The sequence below is a fragment of the Xenopus laevis genome, chromosome 3L (assembly GCF_017654675.1).
Source record: "Xenopus laevis strain J_2021 chromosome 3L, Xenopus_laevis_v10.1, whole genome shotgun sequence".
Classification (NCBI taxonomy): domain Eukaryota; kingdom Metazoa; phylum Chordata; class Amphibia; order Anura; family Pipidae; genus Xenopus; species Xenopus laevis.
Window position 1 is genome coordinate 4,663,250 of NC_054375.1, and position 20,719 is coordinate 4,683,968.

At 44.1% G+C, this 20,719-nt stretch overlaps 1 protein-coding gene across 1 annotated transcript in view; it reads right to left on the minus strand.

Moving 5' to 3' along the window:
• The window catches only part of wdr91.L (WD repeat domain 91 L homeolog), a 45,833-nt gene that overhangs the window by 9,710 nt on the left and 15,404 nt on the right, over positions 1-20,719 (minus strand). Inside the window, exons 6-11 of the mRNA XM_041585867.1 lie at positions 17,545-17,669; positions 17,125-17,311; positions 15,768-15,920; positions 12,076-12,269; positions 2,249-2,399; positions 1,012-1,106 (exon numbers count right to left, since the gene is read on the minus strand). Coding sequence (XP_041441801.1) covers positions 1,012-1,106; positions 2,249-2,399; positions 12,076-12,269; positions 15,768-15,920; positions 17,125-17,311; positions 17,545-17,669 — 905 coding nt within the window. The remainder of the gene's footprint in view (positions 1-1,011; positions 1,107-2,248; positions 2,400-12,075; positions 12,270-15,767; positions 15,921-17,124; positions 17,312-17,544; positions 17,670-20,719) is intronic.

Sequence of the window (20,719 nt, forward strand, 5' to 3'; positions counted from 1 at the left end):
TTTACTTTTAATCTCCCCAAGGGTAAAGATAAAATCAGAGTTATTCTGTATCCACATTAGGGAAGGTTAGAAGCTATGCCAATGTTCTAGCATCTTTACTTTTAATTCCCCTAGGAAAAGATAAAATCAGGGTTATTCTGTATACAGATTTGGGAAGCTATGCCGATGTTCTAGCATCTTTACTTTTAATCTCCCCCGGGTAAAGATAAAATCAGAGTTATTCTGTATCCACATTAGGGAAGGTTAGAAGCTATGCCGATGTTCTAGCATCTTAACTTTTAATTTTCCCTCGGAAAAGATAAAATCAGGGTTATTCTGTATCCGGATTTGGCAAGGTTAGGAGCTATGCCCATATCCTAGACTACAGAGACCTAGACTAATATATAATAAAAAACAAACTCAAAGCCAACCCTCTTTCTACTCCGATTACAGTTTAACTTTAATAGAAGCCTAAAACAGAAGTATAAAGGTCACTCTCTCATTGGCAGATAATGCACACGGGCAACGGAAATTAACACAGACAAATAGACGAACACAATGAATTTATTACATACTAATAAAGTGTTAAAGCAGGTGCAATATTGGGAATAAAGGAAGTGCATGCTAAGGTAAAGCAGTCTATTTATTAACCATTATTAATATTTGAACATGCTGTTTATCAACCTCTAGGTAAACATTAATAACAGATAACAGAATATGATTGTATTACCAATATCCTAGGGATGGGCACTTTTTGTTGTTGTTCTAAATGGTCTATAATTGGGGCTACAGCCTCCAAATTTCTACGGAGCTCATGTTTCTCTTGGGTTTAGTACAGGCCTCGAAGCAGATCAGGGGAAACACAATGGTTTGCTGAAGAGGTTCATTCAGATAAAGCCAACAAAGAATTACTATATATTTCAAGTCAAAAAAAAAAAAACAAGGAACCATGTTCACTTCAATGACATTTCCTGTTCAAAATTGGGTCAGTTATTTATTAGGAAAGGCCACACAAAGGACTAAGCAAATTACCTGGGCATGTCCTCTACTATCCCGATCTCACAAAGGTTTTTCTTCGCTTCTGTGTCATAGAGACGCACGGTGCCGACTTCACTTCCGAGCAGCAGCTGGTCCGGGAGCAGCAGATTGAGGGAGAAACAAGACAAGTTTGATCAATCATTATTTCAGCATCAGTGGGTCTAAAGTCTTAGCCTCAGGGCACACGCTCAGATTCGGGGAGATTAGTCGCCCGGAGACAAATCTCTTTTTCAGGGCGACTAATCTCCCCGAACTGCCTCCCGTCGGCTAGAATATAAATCGCTGGCGAAATGGCACTCAGAGCGCTTCGTTTTCTAAAGTCGTTCCTCGTGAGGCAACTTCGAAAAACGAATCACTCCGAGTGCCAACCAGCGGCAATTTACATTCTAGTTGGCAGGTGGCAGTTCGGGGAGATTAGTCGCCCCCGAAGAAGATTTAGCGACTAATCTCCCCGAATCTGAGCGTGTGCCCTGACCCTTATGGTCACATATTTATGGCACGGATTGTGATGTTATTCAAATATATCTATGGTCCTCAGACAGCACTGGGTGCAAAGAAATCCTCATTTGAGCAGTTTTGTGTGGCTGTCCGCTTGCAACCGATCTGCATGGATAAGAATAGTCACTTCTCATTAAAGGGGAACTATAGCAAAAATGAAATATAAGCTTCATCATACTGAAATAAGAAACTTTCTAAATACAACAAATTAAATATTCTGCGTTGTTTCTGAAATAATCAAGTTTATCTTCACTATCCCTCTCTCAGCATCTGTTTCTCTTCATTCTGTCTTCATGCAGCAGTTGGTTGTCAGATAATCACTGACAGTTAGATCCAATATATCTTACAGGGGGGGCTTATTTTCCTAGCAGATGTATTAGAGCTCACTCAAATAACTGATTACAGTACAAATAAATTCTAACAAAACAATTGCCTTTTGCACAAATCCTGCATGTAGAGAGACATGATGTCTGGTGATTTTAATAGAGTGAGCTCTAATACATCTTCTAGGCAAAATGAGCCCCCGTATAAGATATATTGGATCATTCGTCTGACACCCAACTGCTGCATGAAGACAGATGCTGAGAGAGGAATAGTGAAAATAAGCTTAATTATTTCAGAAACAATGCAGAGTTATTCAGCAAAGATACCAAATCCCAGTGGTGGGGATAGAATAGAGGGTTACATTAAAACTGACAAATTATGAGCAGCCATATGAAGGACTCTCTCTCACCAGTCTGTCTCTCTTTGTCGCCCATTCCAGGGAGAGCAGAGCCGATTTGGAGATGGCGGAAGCTTTTGTCTGCATGATGCCATCAATAGACCAGATTTTAATCACCCCGTCAACATCCAGACTAGCCACCCGGCGCCCCGAGCAGTCGACCCTGCCAGAGAAGAAGCAATAATGTTAACGGCTGGCAAAAAAAACAACTTTAAAGGGGTGGTTCACCTTTGAGTTAACTGTTAGTATGATGTAGAGATTGATATCATTATTATTATTGACATTTATTTATATGGCGCCAGCATATTTCGCAGTGCTGTAAAGTAAATGTGTTTATACAACTAAATCACATGAATTACATACATAGAACATATGGAGTTACATACAACACAAGCAATAAGGTACAAAAGATGAGGAAGGCCCTGTGCAAAAGAGCTTACAATCTAAAGGGAAGGGAATAAGACACGAGGTGTGGGAGTGGGCAAGATCAGATATAAGTGGCTGAGACATGTGGGTGTTGCAAAGTCTTGAATGCGAGCATGTGAAAAGGTAATGAGAGAAGAGTTGAGGAACAGATCAGTAGAGGAGAGTAGTAAGTGGTTGGGTTAATATATAGAGATGAGATCAGAGATTTAGGGTGGGGCAGAGTTATGAAGTGCTGGGTCATTTATTTGAAATTTATTCTGAAAGGTAGCGGAAGCCAGTGTAGGGATTGGCAGAGTGACTGTCAGAGGAGGAGCGGTTGCTGAGGTTTATGAGCCTGGCGGCAGTGTTTATTATAGACTGGAGAGGTGACAGTCTCTGGAGGGGAAGGCCAATTAAAAGAGCGTTACAATAGTCTAGACGTGATATGACGAGAGAGTGAATAAGAATTTTGGCAGCATCTTGGGTGATAAATGATGGTATTTTGGATATGTTCCTTAGGTGGAAGTGACATGATTTAATAAGTGACTGGATATGAGGAGTGAATGACAGGGCAGAATCTAGGATAACCCCAAGAAACCGGGCCTGGGGAGAGGGGGTGATAGTGGAATTGTTAGCTATGATGGATACTTCCAGGATGTTAATGGTGTTAGTTGGAGGTAAGAGAACCATTTCCATTTTAGAGAGGTTTAGTTTAAGGCAGCGTTGTGACATCCAAGTAGAGATTTAGGACAAGCAGGAGGAGACCCGAGTTAGGTGTTCTGGGTTGAGATCAGGAGAGATAGATCTGAGTATCGTCAGCATAGAGGTGGTAGTGGAAACCATATGAGTTGATTTGTTTGCCGAGGGAGGAAGTATAGAGGGAGAATAATAGGGCCCAGGACTTCAGGAACCCCAACAGAAAGAGGTAGGGGAGAAGATGATTCTCCATTGTAGGAGACACTGAAGGAACGATTAGTAAAGTAAGAAGAGAACCAGAACAGGGCCATGTCACGAAGGCCAAGTGAATGGAGGGACTGGAGAAGAAGAGGATGGTCCACAGTGTCAAATGCAGCGGAGAGATCAAGTAGTATTAGTAGTGAGAAGTGATTGTTGGCTTTAGCGGTTAAAAGGTTATTAGTTAGTTGGGTTATGGCAGTTTCCGTGGAGTGTTATTGCTTAAAACCAGATTGTAGGGGGTCCAGCAGGTTATTCTCGAGAGATAGGTTGGAGGTTGTCAAGATTGGAGGGATCAAGAGAGGATTTTTTCAGAATGGGGGTGACTCCCATTGAGAGTGAGAGATTAAATAGATGAGTTAAGGCTTTGATTAGACAAGGATTGTCATTGTGGAGAAGTTGTGAAGGAATAGGATCAAGCCGTCGGGTGGTAAAGTGAGAAGAGGCCAACAGTTTTGAGACTTCCTCATCAGTGACAGGAGTGAAGGAGCACAGGAGAGACTGGGGAGTGTGGAGGGAGGGTGGTGGAAGTCTAGGGGGGTTGAGTAGTGTAATGTCACTTCTGTTGGTGTCAATTTTGTTTTTGAAGTGCAATATCTCGGCAATATCTTGAGCAGAGACAGATGGGCATGGAGGGGGCGAAGAAGAGGAAAGGAAAGCGTTAGAGGTGGAGAAAAGTTGTGCTTTTTTTTTAGAAAGGGAGTTAATGAGTGAAGTAAAGTAAGTTTGTTTGGCTTGGGAAAGGCTGGTGTTATAGGAACGTAGAGCAGATTTGTAGCAAAAGTCTGATCCTGAGCGGGATTTGCACCAGTGATGTTAAAGTGCATGTGAGTGTCTTTGGAGCGCTATTGTATGAGCAGTGTGCCAAGGTTGAAGTGGTTTGGGTCTGGCATGTTTAGTATTTGCAAGGGCAGTGGTGAGCGTGTTGTAGTAGACAGAGGGGCCACATTAGGACAAGAGATGGCGGAGATAAATAGATTTTTGTACTTACCGTTAAATCCTTTTCTCTTGTCCTACATTGGGGGACACAGGCACCATGGGGATGAAGATCCTGTTGCTTGGAGAAAGGACACTAAAAGGTTAAAGTGGCTCCTCCTCCTCCTGCTCTGGGCTTCATCCCCGCCTACCTCCTCAATCCTCAGTTTTCTGACCGAAGAAGAGATGACGAGCCCTACCAATTGCCCATGTGAAGAGAAGGAGCTCCTCCCCAATGCAAGCTAAGCACGGTATGAACCACCTGCTGTTTGAAATTGTTGCTATTTGAACAACAAAAATTATATAAGATATTACCTGATCAATATTAACATGAACCAATACAGGGAGGGAAGGCCTGTGTCCCCCAATGTAGGACAAGAGAAAAGGATTTAACGGTAAGTACAAAAATCTATTTTTCTCTTGCCTAGATTGGGGGACACAGGCACCATGGGGACGTCCCAAAGCTACCCATGAGGGCGGGACTTTTTACCCCTAGTGTTCAGGGAATAACCACCTGCAACACTTTCCTGCCGAAGCTCGCTTCGGCTGAGGCGATGTATGCACCTTGTAGAATTTGGAAAAGGTGTGTGTGGATGACCACACTGCAGCCCTACAGACCTGTTCTGCTGAAGCCTGGAGGCGAACCACCCAAGAAGTGCTGAGTGAAGAAGTAGAATGAGCTGAACCTGGAAGGGTGTGGTCTTACCTCGTACCTCACAGGCCTTCAAGATTGTTGACCTAATCCATCTTGCATTGGTGGCCTTAGATACCTTAAGGCTTTTCCGTGGTCCTTCTGGTAAGACAAAGAGGTTGTCTAGCTTCCTTCTACTCTTGGTAGCCCTGGTGTATGTTCTGAGAGAACGAACCACATCTACATATGTAACTGTTCCAAATATGTCTTTTGTTCAGGACAAAATGAAGAAACCACCAGGTCCTGGTTAAGATGGAACTCCTTAGGAAGAATCCTAGGTAGGTCTCAACACCGCCTTGTCCTTGTAAAAAATCAAAAATGGTGGACGACAAGATAGAGCTGCTAGTTCTGAAACTAGTCTAGCCAAAGTGATGGCTAATAGAAAACTACCTGAAAAGTCAGCAGAGTTAATGGAATCGAGCCAATGGCTCGAACGGTTGCTCCTGCAATACAGAAGGTACCATATTGCGATCCCAGGGAGGGATTGTATGACGGTATGGCGGTATCATCCTCAATGCTCCCTGTAGGAAGGTCTTGATGTTGGGCAGCATTGCAAGCTGCTGCTGCTGAAAAAGGATAGATAAGGCTGATACCTGAACATTCAGTGAGCTGAGTGCCAGCCCTTATTTCTAAACCCTCCTGAAGGAATAACAATAGGCTACTTTCGTCCCAGGACTGTGGGTCTTTGGCTTTAGATTTACACCAGGATATGAATGTCCTCCATACCCTGTGGTAGATGCGTGCGAAGACGGGCTTTCTGGCCCTTAGTAAGGTCGGTATGGCCTTTTTTGGAACTCCTGATCTGGCTAGGATTATGGCTTCAAGTGTCATGCCGTTAAATCCAGCCATGGTGAACTCAGGTGGAGGATCAGTCCCTGAGATAACAGATCCATTCTGTCTGGAAGGTGGAATGGTGCGTCCACTGATGAACTTATGAGCTCTTCGAACCAAGTGTGGTGTGGCCAGTAGGGTGCCACTACAACTGTTTCTACCCTTCTTGATTACACTTGGCAGAAGTGCCAGTGGTGGGAAGACATATGCTAGGTGAAACTGCCACGGAACCACCAGTGTGTCCATGCTAGGGCCAGAGGGTCATTGCTTCTTGTGAAGAACCTCGTAAGCTTGTTGTTGTACCTGGATGCCATTAAGTCTACTTCCGGAGTGCCCCACCTTGCCAGAATCAGTTGAAAAAACCTCTGGGTGTAGGCTCCACTCTCCCTGATCTAAGGTCTCTCGGCTGAGAAAATCTGCTATCCAGTTGCCCACTCCAGGGATATGAACTGCGGAGATAGCTGGTACCGTGTTTTACACCCACAGAAGAATTTGCTGTGCCTCTGCGAGGGCAGCTTGACTCCTTGTGCCTCCTTGGTGGTTGATGTAAGCCAACGCTGTCACATTGCCTGACTGTATTCTTACAGGTAGATCTTGAAGTCTGCCTGACCATTGGAGCAATGACAGGTAGATTGCTCTTAATTCCAGGATGTTGATGGGGAGTAGTTCTTTCTGTGACCAACGTCCCTGTACGGTTAGGTCTCCCAATACTTCTCCCCAACCTTGTAGACTGGCAACTGTTGTGATGACTGTCCACTGGTGATTGGGGAAGGGTTTTCCTGACGGAAGTGTTGTTGGTCAAAGCCACCAACTGATAGAGGTTCAAACTAGATCTGATAGGGGAATCCTGCAGTTTAGGTTCGCTCAGTTCCTCCTCTGGTGTTGGAGTAAGGCTCTGCATGGCTCTGGTGTGGAGCTGCGCATATGGAATCGCAGGATGACACTATAGTCCCTAGCACTCTCATGGCAACCTTAAAGGTACCTGATCCATTTTTTGCAGAGATGGCAGGAGCCCCTGCATGGAGGTGATCTTGGATTGGGGAAGGAAGGCTCTTCCCAATGAAGAATTTAGATCAAGCCCTAAATATTCAGTACTCTGGGAAGGTATGAATCGAGAATTTTGGAAGTTTATCTGCCAACCTAACAGCATTAGTGTCTGGAGATGAGTTGTGGCCAGTGCCATGGAACGGGCCTTTACCAGTTGGTCGTCCAGGTATGGTACGACACTCACTCCCTGCAGTCGCAGGTCCTCTAGAGCCGCAGCCATGACCTTTGTGAATAGCCTTTGCGCGGAGGATAGTCTGAAGGGGAGTGCCAGGGATTGCCAATGTTCTCCTGCCACTGAAAAGTGAAGGACCCAGTGGTGGTTGGGATGTATGGGGACATGCAGGTATGCCTCTTTGATGTCGATCACCGCCCTGAAATCCTCTGTGTCCAGGGACATTAGGACTGACTGGATGGATTCCATCTTGAAGTGGTGCTTCTTTCCATGGTCGTTTAGTGCCTTTAGGTCTAGCACCAGGTGAAAAGATCCATCCTTTTTGGGTACTATAAACAGGTTTAAGTAGAAACCGAAGCCCCTTTTACCTTTGAGGGACCGCCATTACTACCGCGGAGGCAGTCAGGGCGTTTGGAACCCCATGGAAAGCTGAGTGCCTGGGTTCTGTGGTAGGGAGCCTTGAGATGGAAAATCACCTCGGAGGTAGCTGAGCGAATTCTATGAGATAGAAATGATCTGTAGGACCCAGGGTTCCAGTACTCTATGCCGTCACACCTCCCGAAAGTGACTTAAGCGTATGCCAAAGGGTTTAGCTTTCAGGGGTGGGCACCTCCTCATGCGGAGGCTGTTTTGTCCCGTGCGGGCTTAGGTGCTGCTCTGCTTCCTGACCAAGACGTGCTCTGCCTTGACTGGAATCTGGGGCGGGTCGGAGCTTGTTGCTTTTCATGTTAGGACCTCTGGCTCTGTAGCTTGAGAATTTTCCTTCTCTGTTCAGCACCAAAAAGTTGTTTTTTTTTTTTTTTTTTTTTTTTCCCCGAGAATGGGAGACCAAGCAGAGACCACTTCAAGGTAAGATCTGTTGACCAGTTTTTTAGCCAAAGGAAACATCTGGCTGCAATGGATTATGCCGAAGCCCATGTGACGAGCTTAGCCGCGTCCAGGACTGCTACGCAAATTTATATATTTGTGTCCGCTATCGGAGCTAGAAAGAGGTTGGGCCACCTGTTCCACCCAAACTTCCATTGACCTGGATACCCATGGGGTGGCAATAATAGGTCGAAGAGTTCTGCCTGCTGCTGTAAAAATCGACTTGCAGAAACCCTCAAGACGTTTGTTGATAGGATCGTTAAAGGAATCCGCATCGACTACTGGAATGGTGGTGGTCTTTGACAATTTAGAGACGGGTGGGTCCACTGCTGGGGGTGAAGACCAAGGTCTGTAAAGTAAAAGGATAAGTTTGAGTAAAGCGATGGAAAATTGGACTCTATGGTCTGGCGTTTTCCATTGTGCTTTAACAATGTCACCCAGCTGTTCATAGGCTGGAAAGACAAGAAGACTTCTTTTGCCTCTTGAAAATGTTATTGGTTTGCTAAAGGTGGGGTGTGCCTGAATCAGGCTCTCGACCTCTCATTGTGATCTAGGGGTATCCTGATCCTATTCATCTGCGGATAGGATCTGTCCCTCTTCCCAATGCCTCTTCCTGTTCATCAGGCAAAACAGGTGGGGAAAGGGGAGGTCGCTTTGTGACCGACTGCTGAGTGACCGGTCTGTGAGGCTCTGTAGATAGGTGCTGTAGGACGGTATCTAGAGTCTCTGGAATTCTGGCTAGGTTTTGTAGACCCGCTAGAGATAGAGCGCACACCATTCAGAATCCAAGCTCGTTTGATTAGCCGTAGCTGTCGCAGAGCTGGCTGGTAGGGCTGTGTGGGATTGTAATTGTGCAGTGACTGCTGCAGTCTTACAGGCTTCACATATTGGCTCAGCCAAAACACTAGCAAATTTAGGTCTGCAAGTAGCCCATGCCAAATACTAAATTGCATTGGTGGTACATGCAGTTGCCTGCTTGGGAAGGGACTGGTCATCTGCCCTGCCCGTCATGGCTATACTATGTAGTGCAACCCAGTAAGTAAGATATTGGGGAATATTAGGAGAGTCCAGGGAGTGAACCACTTCTCCCTTAGAGTGCAATCTGTGGAGACAGAGGGAAGTAGTGAAAAATCCCACAGTAGGTCCCATAGAGAGAGGGAAGTGTTAATCCCCTAGAGAAAGAGTAAGGGAAGTGTAACTACCTATTCACCAAGGTAGGAAGGAATGGTACCTTGTTCTTCTCTGTGAGAGACAGTGAGGCTGGAAACGCTCAGTACTGGAGAGAGAGATGCGGATCCAAAATGGCTGCCAGAGAGGTTTCCCGGGCTTTGGTATGGTACCTTAGTAAGATGGCGCCCGTGAGGCGCGTGTGCAGCGACTCGTGCACAATGAAACAGACGCATCGCCAGATGGTGGCGCGAAAGATCGCTGGGAATGGCACTGAGTTACCAATGCGGGGACTACTTTTAGTGCTGTTGTCCCATTATGATCTACATATATAAAAGCATTGTTAGAATTCTGTTCCATGGAAAATATGACTTAATATTGATTCATGAGAAAATGTATATTGTAACCTTAACATAAATATCAAATAAAAAGCATGAAACAGGAGGGTGATTTAGACAAACTGTGTGTTGACAGTGTCTTTATATCTACTGATGACCAGCTAAAGGTCTACTGGTAGATCCCATCTACCTTTTGGACATCCCTGGCCTAGGGAAATCTTTGTCAGAGAATAGCAGTGAAAGTGAAACTTAAATGCCTAGGAAAATCTGTGTGAGAGAATAGCAGTGAAAGTGAAACTAAATGCCTAGGAAAATCTGTGTGAGAGAATAGCAGTGAAAGTGAAAGTAAATGGCTTTCTGCAGAGCTGACAGGCAGCATGTAATGGGGGGAGGGAGGAGGGAATTGACTTACCTCCTTGTGCCAGCCAGGAATGCTCAATAAAAGACATACCCTCCGTCGTGGCTACTGGTGCAGCCTCCGGAGAGCGGGAACCAGTGCCCAGGGTAGTGTGGGGGGGGAGCTCCCCAGCCTGCAGCCTCCGTAGAGCGGGAAGGCTATAGAGCATCTTCAGATCAGAAGTCCTTGGCTGGAGGGGTTCTGGAAGAGAAACACTGACCCCAGTAGTGGCATGATACTGAATAAATCTGTACCATTGCTCCCAGCCACGAAGTGTCCATCCTCCTTCTGAGGACACTAAAAGAAAACTGAGGATTGAGGAGGTAGGCGGGGATGAAGCCCAGAGCAGGAGGAGGAGGAGCCACTTTAACCTTTTAGTGTCCTTTCTCCAAGCAACAGGATCTTCATCCCCATGGTGCCTGTGTCCCCCAATCTAGGCAAGAGAAATTAGAGTGAAGAGAGTCAAAGGAAAATGTGACACGTCTAATGCTTGCAAGTCACAGTAGGTACGTGTTTGGGGAATAGCAGGGGGTGAGGAGGGAGTTAATAAGAAATGTGAGCACATTGTGATCAGAGAGGGGAAACGGTGAGTTGGTAAAATTGGTGGTTGAACAGAGTCTGGTAAATATGAGATCCAGAGTGTTACCACTGGTGTGAGAGGGGGAGTCTGAGCACAGAGATAAGCCTAGGGAGGAGGTTAGTGAGAGAAGTTTAGAGACAGAGGGGCCATTAATGTTGTTAACGGGGATATTTAAGTCACCTAATATGATGGATGGGGTGTTAGATGAAAGAAAGTAAGGAACCAGGCAGCAAAGTTGTCCAAAATTGTGCAGTTAGTCCTGGAGAGACAATTTGCAATTGATTTTCATTTTTTTATTATTTGTGTTTTTTGGCTTATTTAGCTTTTTATTCAGCAGCTCTCCCGACTGCAATTTCAACAATCTGGTTGCTAGGGTCCAAATAACCCTAGCAACCATGCATTGATGTGAATAAGAGACTGGAATATGAATAGGAGAGGTCTGAATAGAACGATGAGTAATAAAAAGAAGCAATAATAACAATAAATGTGTAGCCTTACAGAGCATTTGTTTTTTTTTTAGATGAGGTCAGTGACCCCCATTGAAATCGGATAAGAGTTGGAAGAAGGCAAATAATTAAAAAAAACTGTAAAAAAAATACATAATGAAGACCAGTTTAAAAGTTGATTAGAATTAGCCATTCTATAGCAAACTAAAAGTTTACAGAAAGGTGAACCACCCCTTTAAAGGCTACCACTTTAAAGACTTGTGCTCATGTTGTCATGTAATCTAATGTGGATTTTATAGTTTTTGTGTTGTTTAATACAAACTTTCTCCAACTCTGCAGAACCAGTGGCTGCAGCAAAATAATCCTCCAAATAGAATCCCAGTTTATCTGTTTAAATCTGGCTCCATTATCTTTATCGCTGCAGCTGGAGTAAAGGGGATGTAAAGGCAAAAATAAAATCCAATACAATTCTCTACACAGTCGTCGACTGCTCTACAGGGAAACAAACAAAGCTGCTTGAGTTCTGCATGGCTGGGAAGTAAGGCGGGGGCTCCCCCTGCTGTTCATAAGTATGATTGTTTCCCTGCAGAGCAGTTAGGGACCGTCTGACAATTCCTACCCACAGCAGTAAATGAAGGGAGAATTTCACTGCATACAGTCAGGTTTCTTTTAAAAAATAAATGGTACACATTTTTTAATTAAAGTATATTTGAGATATGTTTCTTTTTCATTAAAGAATGTAAAAATGGGATTTTATTATTTTGCCTTTACATGCCCTTTAAACGTTGGGCTCCTGGATTCTACTTTCTGATGTTCCGGATTGGTGCCTGCCTAAAATCAATTTTCTATGACTTACTCCCCTTTGCTGAAGGTTTGGGGCATGAGCACCTGAACCCACAGTAGAAATCATTATGGTTATACAGTTGCTGCCCAAGGATTTTGGCTGTTTTTTTGAATGAGGATCAGTACCTGCAGTGCATGATGGAGGAATGGTGCTCCGCATACTCGTCCTGGCTCAGCACAATGAATGGTTGTGACGATTTCTCCTCTTTCCTTGCGCTGCTTCCCCCAGAACCTCTGCTCGCTGAATCCACCGGCTCATTTTGTGCATCCGAACGCGAATCCGGATCAAGGTCTAAACTCTCTGTCTTCTTTTCGGTGCTCTGGGAACAAAATACATCAGATATATAAATGACACATCCCAGATCCCTCAGGGGCAATCATGATAATCCATCTTATTCCATTTTATTTTCTGCTACTACAGAACAGGAACTGAAACTACAATAATCACATGGTCAGATTAGTCATCGTTTGAGTGATGTTTCTGCAACAACTGAATGATTTTCCCAAAAAGCTTACAAATGGGTCACCAGTTACACCCTCCATCGGGGGTTACCAGGTTGGCTGATTTCCAGCCAAATTTAAATCCCATGCCGGTTTTGAAAGTACAAACTAGCCAAGTCACCGATTTTGGGGTTCTATGGCTAGTTTCCAACTTGGAAACCAGCCAAAGTTTTTTCTTGCCCTAATGTGGCCAAGCCTGCGTCTCCCAATGCATCTTGGGTAATGTTGTTTTTGTTTAACTTTTTGCCAAGTTGAATGTGAGACTACAATACCCAGCATGCAATGGGACTGACTTGTGTAGAAGTCGTATTTTGGGCTCTGTACCCCAGTCTCCCGTCACTCTTAAGCATTCTCACATTTTCCGGTGACTTTCCTAAATTTCAGACAATTTTGGGCCAAAAATCTGCTGGTCACCAAAATGTCTAAAGGTTGAGCTGTTTTACCAATATTTACTGAAATTGTATATTTATTAGGGCTGTATAGGGTTACCACCTGCCCAGTATTTTACTGGCCTGTATGGTAAAAATGATGGTTGATCCCAATGTTATTAATAGGGAATAAAGATAAATATATAGGAAGGTCAGTGATCCCAATGTTATTAATAGGGAATAAAGATAAATATATAGGAAGGTCAGTGATCCCTATGTTATTAATAGGGAATAAAGATAAATATATAGGAAGGTCAGTGATCCCAATGTTATTAATAGGGAATAAAGATAAATATATAGGAAGGTCAGTGATCCCAATGTTATTAATAGGGAATAAAGATAAATATATAGGAAGGTCAGTGATCCCAATGTTATTAATAGGGAATAAAGATAAATATATAGGAAGGTCAGTGATCCCAATGTTATTAATAGGGAATAAAGATAAATATATAGGAAGGTCAGTGATCCCAATGTTATTAATAGGGAATAAAGATAAATATATAGGAAGGCCAGTGATCACAATCTTATTAATAGGGAATAAAGATAAATATATAGGAAGGTCAGTGATCCCAATGTTATTAATAGGGAATAAAGATAAATATATAGGAAGGTCAGTGATCCCAATGTTATTAATAGGGAATAAAGATAAATATATAGGAAGGCCAGTGATCCCAATGTTATTAATAGGGAATAAAGATAAATATATAGAAAGGCCAGTGATCCCAATGTTATTAATAGGGAATAAAGATAAATATATAGGAAGGCCAGTGATCCCAATGTTATTAATAGGGAATAAAGATAAATATATAGGAAGGTCAGTGATCCCAATGTTATTAATAGGGAATAAAGATAAATATATAGGAAGGTCAGTGATCCCAATGTTATTAATAGGGAATAAAGATAAATATATAGGAAGGTCAGTGATCCCAATGTTATTAATAGGGAATAAAGATAAATATATAGGAAGGTCAGTGATCCCAATGTTATTAATAGGGAATAAAGATAAATATATAGGAAGGTCAGTGATCCCAATGTTATTAATAGGGAATAAAGATAAATATATAGGAAGGTCAGTGATATGATCCCAATGTTATTAATAGGGAATAAAGATAAATATATAGGAAGGCCAGTGATCCCAATGTTATTAATAGGGAATAAAGATAAATATATAGGAAGGCCGGTATTTTTTGTACGGAAAAGGTGGCAACCTTAGGGCCTTATGTGACGTCACATTTGCCCGGAAGTTTCGTCTCATTTGCCCGGAAGTGACGTCGCATTTGCCCGGACGTGACGTCGCATTTGCCCGGACGTGCCGTCGCATTTGCCCGGACGTGCCGTCGCATTTGCCCGGAAGTGACGTCGCATTTGCCCGGAAGTGACGTCGCATTTGCCCGGAAGTGACGTCGCATTTGCCCGGAAGTGACGTCGCATTTGCCCGGAAGTGACGTCACTCTGGTGCCGAATCTTCACAAAAGAAAATGTAAAAACTGGAAGAACCACAAGGGTGGTTAGGTATCCAGCCCGGTTACCTGCGGACTGCGCGCACAGGGACTTTTTGCCCGAAACCTGATCACTTTGCGGGTATTCCGCAGGTACCCGACCCAATGCAGGACTTAAGCTTTCTCCCCGGGCGACAGGCGAACCTGTACCGTTTTACTTTATGGAAAAATTTGTGAAAAAGTGAAAATTTGTTTATACATATATTCATTTAATTTTTAGACTTTCTTCACTGCACATCATATGCTATTTTTTGGGCTATTTTTGAAGTGCCTCTTGGCTAGTTTTCGGCTGGTTTTGTAGCCGACTTTGGCTGGTTTTGAAAATTAGACCTGGCAACCCTGCCCACCATCAACAGGACAGTAGAACTCACCAATTTAATCCCCCCATAGAGATCACATATATAGCAACACTGTGAACCACCTTATACCTTTGTAAGTCCGACCCATATGTATTATTAGGGATGCACTGAATCCAGAATTCGGTCTTTTTGAGTCGGCCAACCAAATCCTTCTGCCTGGCCGAACCGAATCCTAATTTGAATATGTAAATTAGGGGCGGGTAGGGAACTCACGTGCCTTTTCGTCACAAAAGAATTTTCCCCACTTTTTGCTTTCCTGCCCCTAATTTGAATATGCAAATTAGGATTTGGTTCGGTAATCAGACGAATCTTTCACCAAGGATTCAGCGAGTCCCAAATAGTGGATTCGGTGCATCCCTATGTATTATTGAAAGTGTTACTAAATTGCAAATACACACTGGCGGTTATTTACTAAAATCCGAATTTATCTCATATTTCATTATTAAAAAAAAAAAAACACGACCAAACTCCCATGCCCGATTTTAGCTTATTTTATTACCTTTATCGTATTGCGGAAAAACTTGATAAAATTGAGCAAAACCCCAAATCACTCAAATTTTTCTGCCTCTTTGCTCAAATTGCTCACATTTTTCTGGCTTTTTTCCCCGAATTGCTCGATTTTTTTCAAGTTTTTGTCCGAAAACCCTGAAAAAGTCTGATTTTCGGACTAAACCCAGTGCAGACCACCAAAAATTCAAACTGAGATGTGCTTCTCCCATTGACTTATACAGGATTTTAATAAATAACCCCCTTAAGGCAGAGACACACATAGGGGGAGATTAGTCGCCCAGCGACAAATCGCCTCTTCTTCAGGCACCTAATCTCCCTTAAAAGCCTTTCCGAAGAAACTTCGGACGACTTCCAAAAACAGCTCCGAGTGCCATCCCGCTGGCGATTTAGATTCTAGCCGACAGGAAGGCTTTTCGAGGAGATTAATCGCCCGAAGAAGAGTCGATTTGTAGCCGGGCGACTAAATCTCCCCGAATTTTTGTGTATGTCTCTGCCCTTAGAGTTACTATCTTTCTTCCCACCTGTGATGCTGTTTTAGACAGAAGTTCCCTCCTCTCTTGCTGACGTTTCTGCCTCTGTTGAACCACGGTCGCATCTGTGCCGGGAACCCCGAGAACATTGGGGCTGCTTCTGACTTCTTTAGTTCCCCCAACAAGTTCTTTTGCCTTCTGAGCCTAAATGTTGAATCAGGAAAACGTTCCGTTCTATTATATACAGCAGCAGTGTTTCAAGGATAAGTAAACCTTAAAAATAAGTGAATGTAAAATTGACATGGGGGCTATTCTAAGCATTTTTGCAATGTACAATCAATATTTATTTATTTTTAATTCCAAGATATTAAGGGATACATGTACTGTTAATATGAATGAATTCTGTTACAACAGCGCCACCTGCTGGTCATTTTCCCACCAGTCTGACCAGCAAGTAGACAAGGAAGTTGTCAGGAGAAAGAAAGAGGCTGCTCTGATGTTCTTCTGCTTAAGAAAGATGTGAGAAAGGTTTCTAATTTTATTCCTAAGCAGAAGAACATCAGCCTCTTTCTTTCTCCTGACAACTTCCTTGACTACTTGCTGGTCAGACTGGTGGGAAACTGACCAGCAGGTGGCGCTGTTGTAACAAAATTCATTCATATTAACAGCACATGTATCCCTTAATATCTTGGAATTAAAAATAAATAAATATTGAATGTACATTAGAAAAGTGCTTAGAATAGCCCCCTCATCAATTTTACATTCACTTATTTTTAAGGTTAATTATGCTTAAAGGAGAAGGAAAGGCTAAAACTAAGTACGATTTATCAGAAAGGTCTATATAAATACACCAGTAAACCCTCAAAGTAATGCTGCTCTGAGTCCTCTGTCAAAAGAAACAGCACATTTCTTTCCTTCTATTGTGTACTCATGGGCTTCTGTATCAGACTTCCTGTTTTCAGCTTAAACCTCCAGGGCTAGGGCTTGAGCATGCTCAGTTTGTTCCTCTCTACCCCCTCCCTCCCTCCCTGCTGTAATCTGAGCACAGAGCTATGAGTGAGCAGGGAGAGACTCAGGCAGGAAGTGATGTCACAACAAGCTAATATGGCAGCTGCTAGAGAGCTTCTAGAGCTGTTACTCAGGTATGAAAGTATTCTGCAGAATAAATATAGTGTTATAGCTTGCACTATTGTGGTTAATCTATTGGCAATAAACTGCTTCGGTAGCTTTCCTTCTCCTTTAAGATTGAGAATAAAAATAAATATCGGTTTAGGCCTTTTTTTTACATTTTAGTATTGATCCTGAAACCCTGACAAAATGATGGCCTACCAGCGAATCAAGCAATGTACAGGAACACACCAATGAACTCTAGGAGCAGCATTCGATTATTTTAGACTACAGGCCCAACCTGGCTAATGGCAGTTTCCTTCTTCAGTGGCACAGAGCCCCCAGTCTGTGTTGGGGAGGACACCGAAGCCGGAGATGATTTGGAAGGTGGGGGTTTTTTGTTCTGCGTGAGTAGAGATGAGAGGAAGCCGGAGCTCCTTTGCGACGGGGTATTCATGCTGGCATTACTGTTACTTGATATTGTATTACTGAGGAGGAAGAAGAAAAGAATCACAGAATTTAAAGACGGTTCTTATTATGGATGCACCGAATCCACGATTCGGTTTGGGATTCAGCCTTTTTCAGCAGGAATCCTAATTTGCATATGCAAATTCGGGTTCTTGGCCAAATCTTTCACGAAGGATTCGGCCGAATCCTAAATAGTGGATTGGGTGCATCCCTAGTTCTTATATGGCAGCCACTCGGAGAAGAGCACTCTCACCTGCACAGCTCGGAATCCCCCAGTCTGTCCATGTTGGAGACGTAGTGAGGCAACTTGTGATGCACCAAGGGCTCAGACGGCCCATCTTTTCGTGATCGGTAGGTCTCCGCTTGCAGAGCAAAAAGCTAAAAAAATAGATTTTTGTACTTACCGTTAAATCCTTTTCTCTTGTCCTACATTGGGGGACACAGGCACCACGGGGATGAAGATCCTGTTGCTTGGAGAAAGGACACTAAAAGGTTAAAGTGGCTCCTCCTCCTCCTGCTCTGGGCTTCATCCCCGCCTACCTCCTCAATCCTCAGTTTTCTGACCGAAGAAGAGATGACGAGCCCTACCAATTGCCCATGTGAAGAGAAGGAGCTCCTCCCCAATGCAAGCTAAGCACGGTATGAACCACCTGCTGTTTGAAATTGTTGGTATTTGAACAACAAAAATTACATAAGATATTACCTGATCAACGTTATCTTGAACTAATACAGGGAGGGAAGGCCTGTGTCCCCCAATGTAGGACAAGAGAAAAGGATTTAACGGTAAGTACAAAAATCTATTTTTCTCTTGCCTAGATTGGGGGACACAGGCACCATGGGGACGTCCCAAAGCTACCCATGAGGGCGGGACTTTTTACCCCTAGTGTTCAGGGAATAACCACCTGCAACACTTTCCCGCCGAAGCTCGCTTCGGCTGAGGCGAATGTATGCACCTTGTAGAATTTGGAAAAGGTGTGTGTGGATGACCACACTGCAGCCCTACAGACCTGTTCTGCTGAAGCCTGGAGAGGAACCACCCAAGAAGTGCTGAGTGAAGAAGTAGAATGAGCTGAACCCGGAAGGGTGTGGCCTTACCTCGTACCTTCGAGATTGTTGACCTAATCCATCTTGCATTGGTGGCCTTAGATGCCTTAAGGCTTTTCCGTGGTCCTTCTGGTAAGACAAAGAGGTTGTCTAGCTTCCTTCTACTCTTGGTAGCCCTGGTGTATGTTCTGAGAGAACGAACCACATCTACGTATGTAAATGTTCCAAATTTGTCTTTTGTTCAGGAAAAAATGAAGGAACCAGCAGGTCCTGGTTAAGATGGAACTCCTTAGGAAGAAATCCAAGGTAGGTTTCAACACCGCCTTGTCCTTGTAAAAAATCAAAAATGGTGGACGACAAGAGAGAGCTGCTAGTTTTGAAACTAGTCTAGCCAAAGTGATGGCTAATAGAAAACTACCTGAAGAGTCAGCAGAGTTAATGGAATTGAGCCAATGGCTCGAACGGTTGCTCCTGCAATACAGAAGGTACCATATTGAGATCCCAGGGAGGGATTGTATGACGGTATGGAGGTATCATCCTCAATGCTCCCTGTAGGAAGGTCTTGATGTTGGGCAGCATTGCAAGCTGCTGCGGCTGAAAAAGGATAGATAAGGCTGATACCTGAACATTCAGTGAGCTGAGTGCCAGCCCATATTGTATGTATGGATGTATTGGAGATATCACTTGATAAAGGGCTTTGCCCGAAACATGTCGTGCAAATAAAAAACACTTTCTGCAGTTAACCTGCGAGTGCCTGGCTCTACTTATATTTCTTCCCTTATTTCTAAACCCTCCTGAAGGAATAACAATAGGCTACTTTCGTCCCAGGACTGTGGGTCTTCGGCTTTAGATTTACACCAGGATATGAATGTCCTCCATACCCTGTGGTAGATGCGTGGGAAGACGGGCTTTCTGGCCCTTAGTAAGGTCGGTATGGCCTTTTTTGGAACTCCTGATCTGGCTAGGATTATGGCTGCAAGTGTCATGCCGTTAAATCCAGCCATGGTGAACTCAGGTGGAGGATCAGTCCCTGAGATAACAGATCCATTCTGTCTGGAAGGTGGATGGTGCGTCCACTGATGAACTTATGAGCTCTTCGAACCAAGTGTGGTGTGGCCAGTAGGGTGCCACTACAACTGTTTCTACCCTTCTTGATTACCCTTGGCAGAAGTGCCAGTGGTGGGAAGACATATGCTAGGTGAACTGCCACGGAACCACCAGTGTGTCCATGCTAGGGCCAGAGGGTCATTGCTTCTTGTGAAGAACCTCGTAAGCTTGTTGTTGTACCTGGATGCCATTAAGTCTACTTCCGGAGTGCCCCGCCTTGCCAGAATCAGTTGAAAAAACCTCTGGGTGTAGGCTCCACTCTCCCTGATCAAAGGTCTCTCGGCTGAGAAAATCTGCTATCCAGTTGTCCACTCCAGGGATACTGCGGAGATAGCTGGTACCATGTTTTACACCCACAGAAGAATTTGCTGTGCCTCTACAAGGCAGCTTGACTCCTTGTGCCTCCTTGGTGGTTGATGTAAGCCAACGCTGTCACATTGCCTGACTGTATTCTTACAGGTAGATCTGGAAGTCTGCCTGACCATTGGAGCAATGACAGGTAGATTGCTCTCAATTCCAGGATGTTGATGGGGAGTAGTTCTTTCTGTGACCAACGTCCCTGTACGGTTAGGTCTCCCAATACTTCTCCCCAACCTTGTAGACTGGCAACTGTTGTGATGACTATCCACTGGTGATTGGGGAAGGGTTTTCCTGACGGAAGTGTTGTTGGTCAAAGCCACCAACTGATAGAGGTTCAAACTAGATCTGATAGGGGAATCCTGCAGTTTAGGTTCGCTCAGTTCCTCCTCTGGTGTTGGAGTAAGGCTCTGCATGGCTCTGGTGTGGAGCTGCGCATATGGAATCGCAGGATGACACTATAGTCCCTAGCACTCTCATGGCAACCTTAAAGGTACCTGATCCATTTTCTGCAGAGATGACAGGAGCCCCTGCATGGAGGTGATCTTGGATTGGGGAAGGAAGGCTCTTCCCAATGAAGAATTTAGATAAAGCCTTAAATATTCTGTACTCTGGGAAGGTATGAATCAGGATTTTTGGAAGTTTATCTGCCAACCTAACAGCATTAGTGTCTGGAGATGAGTTGTGGTCAGTGCCATGGAACTGGCCTTTACCAGTTGGTCGTCCAGGTATGGTATGACACTCACTCCCTGCAGTCGCAGGTCCTCTAGAGCCGCAGCCATGACCTTTGTGAATAGCCTTTGCGCGGAGGATAGTCTGAAGGGGAGTGCCAGGGATTGCCAATGTTCTCCTGCCACTGAAAAGTGAAGGACCCAGTGGTGGTTGGGATGTATGGGGACATGCAGGTACGCATCCTTGAT